The sequence below is a fragment of the Melospiza melodia genome, chromosome 1 (genome assembly GCF_035770615.1).
Source record: "Melospiza melodia melodia isolate bMelMel2 chromosome 1, bMelMel2.pri, whole genome shotgun sequence".
NCBI classification, from domain to species: domain Eukaryota; kingdom Metazoa; phylum Chordata; class Aves; order Passeriformes; family Passerellidae; genus Melospiza; species Melospiza melodia.
In genome coordinates, this window is record NC_086194.1 from 6999434 (window position 1) to 7014587 (window position 15154).

The 15154-nt window shown below is 44.3% G+C and overlaps 1 protein-coding gene across 3 annotated transcripts in view; it reads right to left on the reverse strand.

Moving 5' to 3' along the window:
- PRKAG2 (protein kinase AMP-activated non-catalytic subunit gamma 2) overlaps positions 1–15154 on the reverse strand; it is a 221110-nt gene that overhangs the window by 168537 nt on the left and 37419 nt on the right. The window contains exon 1 of one of the 3 annotated variants that reach the window (XM_063179525.1): positions 225–371. The exons of the other annotated variants lie outside the window; for them this stretch is intronic. Within the exon in view, the coding sequence (XP_063035595.1) occupies positions 225–305 (81 nt within the window). The 5' untranslated portion in view covers positions 306–371. Of the gene's footprint in view, positions 1–224; positions 372–15154 lie in introns of those variants that run through there. 3 annotated transcript variants of the gene reach the window in all.

Sequence of the window (15154 nt, forward strand, 5' to 3'; positions counted from 1 at the left end):
TACGAGAGACAAAACACGACAAAAAACCCAAAATACCCAAGAATGATGCATTTCTTACAGAGCCTGAAGAATTCCTGCCTCTCGGCAGACTCCTGCAGTGCACTCGGGCATCCACCTAAATGAATGCAAAACCCATTTTCCCTTGCTAAGATAAATCAATTTAATAATAAAAATAATCAAATCCAGAGAAACCCAGGGACAGCCGAACCCCGGCTCTGACTTACAGCTCTGAAAAATCCTGCAGTCTGGCTGGAAACGTCCATCGAAGAACTGCATTGAAAGCTTTTCCCTAAAGGCAAGCGCATTTAAACATCTCGGGCTCTGCTACTGGAGTCGATGCTGCAACAGATGGGGCTCGGGGCTGGGTGTGTTGGTGCCTCCCATCGCGGCGGGCGCGGGGATGGCAGCGCCGCCGGAGCCACCGCAGCGCGGGGAGGGCGGGCGGGCTCTGCCCCTCGGGCTCCGCGCCAGCCCCGGCCAGGGTCGGTGCCCTGTCTGCGGAACCGGCCCTGGGCTCGGCCATCACGGCCAGGGTCGGTGCCCTGTCTGCGGAACCGGCCCCGGGCTCGGCCATCACGGCCAGGTTCGGCTCTCTGCCTGCGGAACCGGACAGGGGCTCGGGCATCATGGCCAGCCCCGCCTGCAGAACCGGCTGTGGGCTCGGACATCACGGGCAGGTTTGTTTCCCCGCCTGTAGAACCGGCCATGGGCTCGGGCATCACGGGCAGGTTCGCTTCCCGCCTGCAGAACTGGCCATGGGCTCGGATAGAACCCCAGGCATCACGGCCAGGTTCGGCTCCCTGCCTGCAGAACCGGCCATGGGCTCGGGCATCACGGGCAGGTTCGCTTCCCGCCTGCAGAACTGGCCCTGGGCTCGGATAGAACCCCAGGCATCACGGCCAGGTTTGTTTCCCCGCCCGCAGAACCGGCCATGGGCTCGGCCGGGGTCTCGGGCATCGCGGCCAGGTTTGTTTCCCCGCCTGCAGAACCGGCCCTGGGCTCGGATAGAATCCCAGGAATCGCGGCCAGGTTTGTTTCCCCGCCTGCAGAACCGGCCCTGGGCTCGGCCAGGTCTCGAGGGTCATTTAGCAGCGGTTTTGGGCGCAGGATGCTCAGGGGGGCACAGGGGAAGTCGAAGGGTTCGAATAACCGCAGGCGGTTTTAATGTGATCTGAAGGGGGGGGGGGGAGAAAAAAGATCCCGTTTTCAATAGCAGAAGTTTCAGATGACTGAGGCTGCATCTGCATCAGTGTCGAATACCTTGGGGAAGGCAGCACAGAGCAGCAAATGCATTTTCAAGGCTGGAGTCTCTGCTGCTCCATAGCAGCCTTATTCCCCACTTAACCACAGCCCCACTTTTTAGTTGCACAAAAGTCACTTTATTTCTCTGGGCTTAAGTTTTCCTATCTGCAGCATGAACAGGGGATGACTTGGCTAACTTTTTAATTTATTATAAAGACCTCACTGGGAAAATAAAGTGCCTGAGCACAAAGTATAACCATCAAAAGTATCACCATCCAAAAAAGATAATAGTTATTTTGAAAGGGCACCACATGAACAAGTGCTTAGCAGAGCAATGCAAACTCTCCCAGTAGGAGCTGAGCGATGGTGGGGATTTGAATTTCCTTCTTCATCAAGCTAAATTCCTCCTTTATAACCCCATTCAGCTTTGATTACTCCACCAACCAGTCTCACAGTGCCCTTCACTGGCAGTGATGAAATTGTTCCCCAGACCACGGCGACACATCCTTGGCCAAGATGCTGTCGAAGGCTGGCTCAAATGAGGACACCTCTGCTAGAACAAAGCAAAAGAAGGCAAAAGGCAGAAAGGTCATCCCTGCAGCTTCCAATATTTGAACAGAGGTATCAAAACATCATGACACCTCCCTGGAGAAACAAGTGGCCAGATCTTGAGCCACAGAGCATTTCCAGACCTTTCTTGGTCATCTCAAAATACCATTTGTGAAGATCTGTTGAAAAACTCCTTGAGAGGGAGGATTTACTTTAATTAATGACTCCAGGTCACTAAACCACCAGATCAGTGGAGTGGACTTGGCTCACACATCGCTCTCAGTCTATTCATCCCATTCACCAGATGTTGCTACACCGTTTTGCAAGAGGATGCAGCCAACACCACCCTTAATACTGCTGCATCAAATACTAAACCCCACTGAGGCTGGGCAGTACTTCAGCAGCAAAAGGATGAGGCCCAGGTGACACCCCTCATGTGCCAGGCAGACAGCACATCCTAGGAACAATCCACTGCTCTCTCCTCCTTCAGTGTGCTAAGTGCCTCTGATAACATAAGCCCCTTGGGAGCAGAAAAGCTGAAAATGGTACAGAGTGTTCACTCACAAATGGCAGCTATTACTTGAATCCTCTCATGACAAGATCACTGGCAGCACTTTTTAACAGAAACATGCACAAATATTTGGTGTTTAGAAGGTTTGTCCCCAGCTAAATTAATATTTTATGCATGCAGAATGTACAAATAGTTTAGGAAAATAAACAAGCTTCCTCTTAAATGCTGTCTAAGGGGTACAAGAGAAACCAGTCAACCAGCTGGAGCAAGCAAAACACATTTTGTCTTTCCTCTTTGAGCTGTAGGAAAAAGGAAGGAATCTGCGGCTGACCTAGAGAGAGTAAAAGGGAAGATTGGATTCATAGTGGAATAAAAAGGGCTCTCCTGCAAAGCACAGTTCAGATCAAATGCTTCTCTGCATAGGTAACTTCTAAGGATTATTCAGATTAGCAATCAGATCAAATAAGAAGGGGCATTAGCCAGGGAAATGTCCCACATCCCTAAATCATCCCCTTTAAATCACTCACAGGCTCAGTTCCATGTACCCAAAGCCAAGAATCATCCAGACCTATAAAGTGTTTAAAGAAAAAAATATCTTAAAATGGTTTTTGGTCTCAAAGTCTGATTGGCACAAGTTCCACCTCAAAAACATGCCTTTTCCTCCCCCACCTTTGGATGAGGAGTGTGAAACAGATTGCACAACTACATCTCAGATAGGCAGAACAGTTAATGGTTTAGATACCATTTCATAAATATTTGCTGAACTAGTTTTTGGATTCTGTCCAGTTTCTGACAACCATTAAAAACATTGAATAATTTGCCATTTTCTTTCACCCTTCTGGGGTGAAAAATGGGCAGAGAGATTTTATTGCTGTAATTTCTTACCATTATTTGATGACTACTTGTATTTATGTTGATGTCTCCTGCCAAAGAAGCCCAAGTGATTCTTGAATCCACAGGCCTGAGTTTTCCAAATCACATTTATGTAAATATTTATATATTTATTAAATATTCCCATACTGAATACCTGGGCTAATATGTGGCTGCATAAGCAAGTGATGAAGATCTGAGAGAAACCAACCAATTTCTGAATTGTTTCACATTGAGTTTCAAGTGCCTGTGCTCTATCAGAGATGCTGAGGCTCAGTGAGTAAGAGCAGCAGTGAGTTACAGCACATCATCCAGCACAGGATGGTGCAATATGGGAAATCACACAAATCAAGTCACTTGATGATGTTTTCAACCACACTTTACTGACAAGTTCTAGGAGTCTCTGTGAACAGGGATCCTAAGCTTCAGCCATTTCCTTGCTTCCTTTCATATTAAGGATAATTCAGGAGGTTCCAGAAAATGCTTTATATAATCAATTTTCCATGACACTAGATTTTTCAGATGTTTTCAGGTTTTTTCCTCCCAATATCACAGTCCTTACATCTCAAACTCAGCAGTCTTTATTCATTTTATGTTTCTTTAAAAAAAAAAGTTCCTTTTAGAGCACTTCTAGATCACTCATGTATTTGGACTGACTGTAGGATTCTCACACTTTACAAGTCAGTAACGCTGGAGGGAAAACAAATCACCAGAACCTGCTTGTAGTTTGGGCTGTGAATTACACACTCACCTATGGCCCAAAGACCAAACTCTGAGCAAAGCAGATTTATGACTGTCACATTTTCACCAGAATAAAGCTACAGAATTCCCTGTCCAACTGAAACAGGCATTGTTGTATTGGTTTATTTTTCCATTTGAAGAGTTTGGTTTTTAAAAATTCAGAGCCAGACCCCTCAACCATCTTCAGATTTGACTGCACATAATTCCTGCACAATTTCCTTGAACTGTTCCAAAACACCAACTCAATTTCATCCTTTTAGTCCAAGTAAAAGCCTAAAGTATCATAAATTTCTATCTGGCAGTACAGCAACCTTCCACAATTTCCCAGAGGAGACAGAAAATGTCTGGCTATTGGTTGTTGTTATTTATATTCCATAATTTTCCACAAAGATATGGTGGGTTTGTAAGTACTACATAAATTAGATGAGTTCATGGGGCCAGCTTCCATTATAGTTTCCTTTTTCTTATGAGGCAAACAGTGCCTTGAAATCAATGGAGCTTCTGTCTGTGAAGATATCGCTTCAGAACTCAGCAGATACAGCAATTATTGAAGTGCATGGTGAGCCAGAGCTCTGCATGGCAGGGAAGGGCTTTTGTCTACTGTGTAATTAAGAAAGACTTTTCATATTTTTTACAGCCAACACAACCATCATATTCATGGTTGCCCTATCCCCACTCCTACTGAGCACGAGCAGCAACCAAAAGAAACGTGCAACACAGATGTGGAGCCTCCAGCCAAGAAGCCAAAGCACCTGGGCAATGCTCAGATGAGAGAAGCAAGTCCTTGAAGGGCAGGGAAAGCCACAGCAGCAGCTGGGATACCAAGGGGAAGATGAAGTGGGGAGAAAAAAATCCTAAACTGCACCATAACACACCAGCTCTTAGTAGAACAGTTAAAGTAGTCTTTCAAGTGTTGATGTTGGGCAAAGGGCAGCTGTGATCTGCAGGAGTTGGAAAAGGGAGTACAAAAAAAACCCAAAACATTTAGCCCCAAGACTAAGAGGTAGGGATGAACTGCAGAGCCCACCCCACCCAAATCAGGCAGAACTGCAATGCAGCGTGATGGAGATGGTACAAAATGGAAAGAGAGAGGAGCAGAGAAAAATATCCCATGACAAACAAAATCCACAGTTTACTCCTTTTTTCATCTCAAACACGATTTTTTCCTTGCAATTTTTCAGCATGATCTACCAAGCAATGAACCAAGGAGCTGGGATTCCTGACTCACTGCTGACAAGCCAGAAGGAGAACATCCATGTGAGAAACACCAAACCCCAGTGAGAAATCACCCATCTCTCCTGGGGGAGGGAGCACCCTGCCAGCCTGCAATGAGGATGGATCACACTGCACCAGGGATGCCTCAGCCAGCTTGGGTATCAAAAGCTGATAGCTGCATTCTCAAATCTACTTCTTTAGCAGAGAGGTTTTTCTTTACAGAGAATTTTTTTTTTTTTTACAGAGGGGTTTTTCCCTCTATATTTGCATATATAGCCAGATGCAAATGACATTGAAATGATGAGGTGTTCATACAAAGGCAATACTGGAGGCTGCACAACAGCAGCCTTGTGCCTGCTGCACATGGACCCCGCTGCCCTTCCCACCTGTCTGGATCTCACAGGTGGAGGGATGGAGCCTCTTTCCCGCATCATGGTGGGAGGAAGGGGTGGAGACACTTCTGGAGAGGTGCCAGGGCAGAGCTGGGCTGTGTCTGGGGTCAGTGGAGGTCTCTGGGTGCCTGGGGAGAATTACAGAGTCTGAGCTAGGACACAATGTTCAATAACTCATAGAGTGAAGGACCAAGAATTTGAGCTATAATCTTCTGTGGTGTGGGTGAAACCCCTCAGAGATGTCCTGGTCTATGAGGATGAATAAACCAGAGAGCAAAATTACTGTCAGGAACTTGGTGGTGCCTCTGTGGTGCCTCATTCAGCTTTGCTTGAGGCATTTGGGGGGGCTGCCACACTGGTATCAGTGATGGTCTGGGAGGTTTTGAATCAGTAGCAATTGGTGATTCAGGATGAGCAGATTTAAACACTGGGGACTGGCTCAGAGCCCCCATTGCCCTTGTTCTCTACAAAGGCATTGCATTTTAAAAGTTTTGAAGGACACAGGATGGGTCTTACCTTGCTTCTACTGTATCCCTTAAGAGCTTGGATGAGAAACACCTTTTGTGGGCCAGAAACAGTCCCACAAGACAATAGAAGAATGATACTGCACCATTTAGAATGGGAGAAAACCACAGGGAAATAGGATCTGGTGATTTATGGGTAAGAACTCCAACCAGTGGCTTCATTTTATATCTGTATGCAAAGGTTATTAGGATCTATAAAAATGTGAATTCTGCAATATGGTTTTTAGCTTCACTGGTCCCAGAGTGGGATCTCTGAGGAGCAGCACTTCCATGAGGACACAGCAGTGGCCACATGGGTCAGTGGAGATGTCCCAGCTCTGCTGCTGCCTCCTTGATCTCTCTGCCTTTGGCAACACACACTGCTCCTGGGGCTGTGGCAGCAACAGGGATAGGGCTGTCAGTGCCAAAAATCCAGGGGAACAGAGGGAAAAATGAGGCAGGAAGGAGAAAAAGGTGATGATAATGAGCTGCACATAAACCCAGGCATACTTGAGCAATCTGTAACATTTTAAGACTGGCTTAGAGATTGTGGTGGAGAACATGCAATGCTACAGCACATCTGCAGCTCTCAGGGGAGCACTAATTATTTACCCAAAAGAAAACATCCCACTGCAATAACATCACAGGACACCCATCCAGGAATTAAGATGCTCTTGCACGCTCACAGCAAGTTTTATTTTCTTTGAACTCCATGGCTTAGGTTTGACTGTTGTGGTGGATATTGAGTTATTTCATTGAAGTTGTCCCCATGCCTGCAGGGCCCAGGTGAGTTACCCACGTCCTCACATCTTTGAACAGCCTGGCTAGGGACAATTTGTTCTTCAGGTCAGGGATTCTGGGCTTTCTAAGGCACTCTGTGCACGTAGCAGCTTTGCTCTATGAAGGTTTTACCTTTTGTATGTGTGCAATAAATAGTAACCATTAACTCTGAATTGAGGCAAGGACCCACCTAGAAAAGGATAAAGTGGCTGCCTACACACAGGAATGAACAGTTAAAATATCATCAAAGGTTTAGAAGTGAAGTACAAAGATCTCTGCTTGTATCAACTGGCTGTTAGAAAGAAAAAAAAAGGAGGTAAGAGCACCTTGCAGCATTTAAAGTAGGTCAGCACTGCCAGAAAAGAAATACTTTTAAATACATTGTGATGCAGAAACCTGACACAGAGTTACAAATTCACCAGAAAGAACTTGTCAGCTTAACAAAAATAGAAATAAATGAGTTTATCCATTCAATTTAATGTAGAGACATGCAGCAGTTGGGGCTGATGAAATGGTTACAAGCCACATCAACACTTGCAGACTGGCATGAACACCCTGGGAACAGTCACATCCACAGCATTATGCTGGATCCCACTGGAATGAACAGTGAGACTTTCAGCCTGTAAGTAGAGATGATCTCAGGGATTTCTGGAATACAGATGGATCTGGAAGAGAGATTTCCCTGAGAGCTGCTTCACCCACTCACTCCCACAGCATTGGGGGATGCCCAGCTCTCAGGAAGGTGCTCCTCAAGGCTGGTGTCAGAGCAGACAGACACAACACACAGGGCTGGGGTCAGAGCAGACACAGCACACAGGGCTGGGGTCAGAGCAGACACAGCACACAGGGCTGGGGTCAGAGCAGAGACAGCACACAGGGCTGCTGGTGCTGCAGCTCAGGGACCCTCCCAGCAGAGCCACATCCCTTCCCAAAAGGATGCAAAATGCTCAGAGGCAAAGCCCCCCCTGCTCCTTTGTGGCACCCACCAGCACAGTGGAGCCCTGTGGTGATGAGCTCTGAAATAGATGCCATCCATGATAAAAGTCCAGTGTTTATTTAACTGCCAGAGGCAGTTCTGGATGTAGGATGCACCCAGTGAGAGTGAAGTTATTTTAAGATCAAAGATTTGATCACCACCACAGGGACTTATTTACAAAAAAAACCCCAAAAACAAAACCAAAAGCAACAACAAAATACCAACCAACCAACCAACCAACCAAAAAGCCCCATGTAAGAGCATATTTAGGTTTTACTTCCTAATTTGGTCATGTAAATAATAACTTAAAATAATCTACCCACACGGGAAAGAGAAGTGTGCTCTCGAAGTCTCTCACCACAGACAACAGCACTTTAAAGACATCCTGGACACAAAATTTGCCTGAAGAAAAGGGAATTCAATTTGATTTTCAAGAACTCAACTAATAAAGAGCCAACAAAATTTTAAAAAATCAAATACAAAGTCAAATGGTCACATCAGAAGAAACACTTCTGTCAATTTCTGCAGTATTCTGGTTTTAATTGGGTTTTTTTGTTTTCTTGGGTTGAGTTTTTTAAAGGTAAGACAAGCTGCACACAAAGCAATCACTAAGGCGTGTGTATAAACCAGACATTTTTCACTTAAGAAGTTCATGAAATAATTTAAAAGGGGAAGTCTTTTAAAGGCTGTAACCTTTATATCTCACCAAAAAAAGGGTGTAAACTGCCACTAAATTAATTTTACTCGTACTGTGACTCTGGTTAATAAGAGTAATAATGTGTGTGAATATATGTACATCCATCTGAGAAAATACACACACATACAGATATATAAACACAAACACAGGCATAAAAACCACTGTTGCAGGTGAATATTTTTAGTTCTTCCCCCATTCCACGGCCTCCCTGTTACATCCACAATTTAAATGATGAAGGATGACTTTGTGGTTGAGGTTGGCAGGGTACCCACATTCTATTCCCAGCAGACAAATTCCAGCAAGCCCTGAAGGCTGATGGGTCTTTTCTCTCAATCATAGATTGACTAGATTTGTTTAGGAAAAGTTTAGGGGTTTTTTTAATGCTTCCAGCATTTTGTAGAACTGGAAGAAAAAACAATGATTATTTTTAAACTTTGTACATTTGACACAATATTGACCTAAACACACAAATAAAATGGCAGCAACAACTACAACCTAACACAAAGCATCACTTGTTTGATTCCTCACACTGCAGTTGTCCTCCACAGACATTTGGGCTTCCAAACCTGCCCCAAACATCCCAGATTACACTGGGGGTAGAAGCCCTAAACCTGTTTGGGGAGATTCTATGAATTATGCTGAAAAAATACTGAAGATTGCAATCAGAACATTGAATATGTCATATCGATTTAAAAGATCAACCAATTTTCTCCAAGGCATAGCAAAGCCCAAGTTGGAAAAGACCTCAAAAGATCATCCAGACCAACCTTTCATGGAAAGGGAGCCCAGATGAGATTATCTAGCACCCTGCCCAGTCACATCTTGAAAACCTCCTGGAAAGAGCAATACCATAGCTCAAATACCACATTTATACAGTGTTTGTTTTGATCACTATGTTATAGTGCTGCACTGGGTAACAAAGTCCAAAGGTTTTTGAGCTGCCAGAAATCCCCCTGTGAGTGCCCAGCCACCCCTCCTGCTGTCAGCACCAGAGCAGCTCCTGAACAGGAACACATCCCGTAAACAGCAGGATCATCTGTTTTGAGGGTTGCAGACTGAAATCTTGTTTCTTGGCAACATTCATTAATTCAAAGCACATTCTTATGTGTTTAATAAAATGCCTTTTTCTTCCTTTTGTAGTGCTTTTGAGCCTCTACACATTTTCCAGTGAGAGCAGGGCTGGTGGACATGGTCCCAGTCCCAATTTCTGAGTTGACTCCCACATGGACCTGGGCAAAATTGTGCTAATTTATTAGCACAATTTTATCTATTATCTATTAATACTTCCACTGATTTATCAGCAAAAACCAATCTTCCACACCAGGCGGTGCAGCCACATTTGCAAAATGCAGGAATATCAGTTCAGAACAAGCAGGTACAACCACAACTCTGCTTTATTTATCATGAAAAGGAAAAAAACATTACTGGCTGTTCCAAAAACTTTGCTGTTTTCATTTCTCCCCTCCTGGCTGTTCTTTGTTGTTTTTTCAGACTGCACTGTATTCAGAGGTGCCACCTTTTAAGAACACACAGGAACAAGTATTGTTCAGTGAAATTCTGATATAAAAATAATAATATGACATTAAATAAGGAAGCACCAAGAAACCTGAGAAATCATTTGGCCACAACACCAGCATTAAGTGTGAAAAACAGCAGCTTTGGATCTTGATCAACAAACAGCCAGGGGTTGAGGGCTTTGCAAACAACTCCAGGAAGGCTTTCAACCTTGCCCTTGTTGTTGGATACCTCTGTAGAGCTCCTGCCAAAGATAATCCTCCCCAAAAGCCCAGTAATATATTCCAAAAAGAGAATTTTATTTACTTTAGGATATGTTAATTACTATTTGTGTGTGTTATTAGCAGCAATTTCTTAAGAATGCATAAGTTGTCAGCTATTTTGGAAGAAAAAAAGGAGGAAATGCAGCTACAAAATACTTTTGGGTTTACCCTCTCCTAGAACTTGAATGAAAACATTATGAGTGTGGCATAATATACCAGCTACAATGCCCTAAAATAGAATAAACATTTCCATCCACGTACAGCTCAAGATATTTGTTTCTCCAGGACCACTGCCTCTCTTGATTGCAAAGCAGCTTTTGAAAACAGATTTCCCAGTCCCTCAGCTTTCCACTCGAATGCTTCAGAAATATGCCCATTTAACAAGTTGCAGGAGGACCTTGGGGACCTCCTGCTGAAACTCTGACAGCATACAGACATTGTAATAAACTGCTTCCACCTCAGCTAAAGCTTTTTTACAAAAGGATTTTCCATACAGAATTCATTCCTTGGTGCTCAGAGTCTGATTACCTCTCTTCAGAGCATCAGCAGAGATTTCCACTGAAAGTTTATCAGCAGAGACTGTTTCTGGGAAAGGAGCAAGAGAAATTATCTAACTTGAACTTTGCAGTGCAGCCTTTCACTGCCATTGGAAGCTACACTGTAAAGTCAGATTTTTGTTTGATACACTGACAACACCTCCAGCATCAGTAGAAAAGGAGCTTGTTTGGTTTATTTGCTCTAGGGCAGGAAGAAGGGAAGCAGAAAGCATCTGGAAGAAGAAAATGAAACCCTTACAAACTGCCTGGAAAACACAATTTCAAATGCTAGATTTCAAGGTCAGGGAAGGAAGTGACCACTGACTGGACTATATTTAAATGCACTGTGAAGCTCCATACTGTGCTTATTTTTAGGTAAGAATAATAACTATTCCCCTTTCTTCTGTACAAACTTATTCCTAACAGGCATCTTGTCCAAAGAGTCATCCAGGACAAGTCCTTACAATGACAGGAGCACAGGATGGGGCTATGTGGCTGCCTGCAGGAACAATTCTTTTTCCTACCACCAAAGAGACATCAGCAGTGCCTTTCCATGATGGAGTTTCCTTCCCCAGGTCCAAGTCCAACATCTACTCCAGTCAGTGATGATCCAGGTGTTGTGTCAGACTCCAGATTACATCCCAGCTGAAAGGAAGTCCAGCCAGGATCCCTCAAAATGTCTCAGCCTTACCCTGTGATCTTCCAAGGCAGAGCTTGCCCAGCACCAGCACCATCCACTAGCTAATGGTTAATCTTTTCCTTCCTTCCTTCCTTCCTTCCTTCCTTCCTTCCTTCCTTCCTTCCTTCCTTCCTTCCTTCCTTCCTTCCTTCCTTCCTTCCTTCCTTCCTTCCTTCCTTCCTTCCTTCCTTCCTTCCTTCCTTCCTTCCTTCCTTCCTTCCTTCCTTCCTTCCTTCCTTCCTTCCTTCCTTCCTTCCTTCCTTCCTTCCTTCCTTCCTTCCTTCCTTCCTTCCTTCCTTCCTTCCTTCCTTCCTTCCCTCCTTCCCTCCTTCCCTCCTTCCCTCCTTCCTTCCTTCCCTCCTTCCTTCCTTCCCTCCTTCCTTCCCTCCTTCCCTCCATGTGAAAGTGCTTTCTGGCTTTCATCTTTTTATGTGTGGTTCCATTTCCAGGGCCACTTCAGAAGATTACCTAACAAATCCTTCCTGCTGGGAAAGTAAATTTCAGACAAACAAACTGGTAGCAGTCTTGCAGCCCCTTTCCTGCAGCACATCATGGTGGTGGGTTTTGGTTTCAGTGACCCTCTGCTGAAGCTGTGCTGTGCCCAGGACTGTAGTGGATCCCTGCCTATGGGGTGTAATGAATGCTCTGCAGATCCCTGTAGCATGAAACCTTTGGAGATGGCAGCTGCCAAAGCTGACAGAGGAGCACCTTTTGGAAAGAACTGGCATCAGCCATGGAACAAAAAGCAAACACAGCACCTCAGGGATGTATGTCCAAGTTTCTGTCTCTCACAAACATCCCTGCACATACCCCATCAACATGCTCATGGCAACCAGTGCCACTGCACACAGAATTTTTGAGACATTCATTTTGTTGTCCTAAGCAACCACCAGATCAGCTTGTTCCTCCAGATGTAACCACAAACATCCAGCAGATTAAGCTAAGCTCTCTGGCCAATTTCATGTAGTTTTTTTTTTTTTTTTCATTGTGGAAATGAGGTAACAGGACAATGCAGAGCTGTCCATATTGATCTTATCCCACTACTAAATTTCTTCAGTTTATGAAAATCACTAAGAGGTATTTTCTGTGTCAGCTACTCAGAAAGCTGTACAGCCAGTCAGTGCCTCTAATACATTACAAAACCAGTTGTAAAGTCATAGGCTTGATGTATGGTTCAGCTACAGCTACATGCTCAAAACAAGGATTGCATCTGAATCTAGTATTTTGCAACTGCTATTTTAGCAACCTGTTTTAAGTTGCCTTCAAGTCTTGCCAAACTGTAATGAGAAAGAGCAGAAATTTTCCAAACCAGCGTCTGCCCAAGGAGGAACTATCTGAGAAAACTTCAGCCAAAATATTTAAGCCATTCCTAAAAAATATTGCAGAGACTATTTCTTTTTAGAAACAATTTTCTGGTGAATTTTAGAGGGAGATTTCTAGCTCCTCCTTGGGTTGGGTTTAAGAGTTATGGCTTGGCAGGACAGACTGCATAAGGCAAATATTTCTGTTCTCTATACAAAAATGTACCTAAATTAAACTATTTTATACAGGGATGCTTACATTGGACAAGCACGGGAAGCAGTGGGACTGAAAAACTGAGCCCCTTCAAACAGGGGAGTAAAAATGTGGGAGATAATGTGGCCAGACCAACAAGTAAGCAGCTGTGGTACCTGAGAATTTCTCAAAAGGAGCAAGGGACTGAGAGGTAGAGCACAGAATCTAATACTTGCTGGACAAGGAGACTGAAACTGAGTTCAGACATCCACAGAATGGAAGTTGGGATCAAGAAGCAGCCATGAGGCAGGGACAGGGCAAAGTAGCTGAAGGCAGAGGGTGTGAGTGACACAGCTTTACTGGGAATGGGCAAAAGAGACTTCACTGCCTGTCCACCTGCAGAAGATGAAACAGAATCAATTCCTCCTGAAGAAAGCAACAGGACTGGGTAAACTGACATTGTGAGCAGGAGCCAACTAAGACTGAGACACCTAAATTCAGGTGTTTCACCACAAATGCCTCCATATAACCGAGTGTTTGAATTCCCAGGATAGAAGATGTCAAGGGGGTCATTCAGTGGCTGAAATAGAGGTCCTTATTGCCATCTGAGACAACATGGATGAGGGCACAAGGCTGACATCTGCCACAGCATCTACATGGGGCCTGCACTCCATGGGAAAACACCAATTTGCCTGGAGTCCTTTGGCAGAAAACATGTCACTGTTTGTGTCTGATATATCCTCTCCAGAGAGGGCACAGCAGCAGCATCCCAGTGTCAATGAGGAAAGCTAAGGTCTGGCAGGGTACCTTAGCACAGCCCCAGTGGCAGCTTACAGGCTGATAAATGGGCATCCTGATGGACCTGCAGAAAAGAACTGAAGTTGGACAAGCTACATGTGTCCAAATGTTTCTCAGCTTTTGAGGCACTGACTTTGTAATCTTACCAATATTCTTTCAACTTTTCTTGCATATTTTTATAAAAAGGCCTTATATATGAATTTGGACTGGGGTAGCCAGAGGCATCTGATGAAATTCAAACAAGTCTTCTTTGATTTGTGATAGTCCATAAAACAGCACTAGGCATACATAATGCACAGCATGTTCTCTACAGATTGGTACCTTTGCCAACTAAAGCAACCCCAGAGATGATTTTCTTAACCACTAAAGACAAATATGCTTAAACAAATGGTTTATGAAATCCAATAGCAAGGCACTGAGAGCAAGGCCAGTCTAGTTTGATTTCTCTGCCTCCTGTTTATCTCTCCTTGAGGAATTCAAACTGAGAAGTCCTTGTGTAACTTGTAAAGACCAAAGAGGAAGCTGAAAGCCCTGTGAAAAAGTTCGTGAAGACAACAACTGGAAACAGAGCCATGCTTTGCACTGTGTTAATCATGAACAGTTTGTGTTTGAAATCTCAAACACGAGCTCGAGCAGTTCAGGCCCCAAACCTGATGCGGATATTTGGCAATCACCAACCTGTGTGCAAAAGAATAAAGAAAACCCTGCTCTTTGTCCTGCTGCTAGAGCTGTTTACTTTCTGGCGTGAGTTTGCAGTTCCTGAGATCTTAGAATAAGTTCTGTAACCGCAGAGCTGCAAAAGTTTGAGAACTGTACCAGACCTTGGGCCAGTAGTTCAACAAACAACTACAAAAGAAGAGTTCAGATCTTCAAAGAGAAAGAGGAAGGAAATCAGCTGTCAGCTAACTTAAAAAAAAAAAAAAGCAGATGATTTATTGCTTACCAGTTTACCTGAGAAAAAATCCCAACCACCACGAGCCCGTGAGACACTGAACACATAATGTTTAAATTTCTCATTTAAAAAAAATGGCCACAGAAAGAAAACTGTAAGTACAAATTAACTTCCTTGGGAAAGCAGCATCAGTGTGGGCAGTAAAGGAGTTGTTGAAGTGGAACAATGTGGCAAACATGACATTGATTGGATTTAAGGCTCTAATCACTTTCCCTTGCACACGAGTCTCATATCTGTTGTTAACTTTAATGAGACTTGTGTGCCAAGCCTGCATGGAGAATTGGTCCTTAACTCTCCTTGCTGCCAAACTGTTTCATTAGGAAGTATTTCCACGTCTTCCTGTTGAAGTTTCAGTCGGCAGTGCTGACACAGACGCAGAGCTGGTGACCAGGAATTCTCTCAGATCTGGGAGCTGTGGTAAAAGAAGGGCTTGGGCAGATC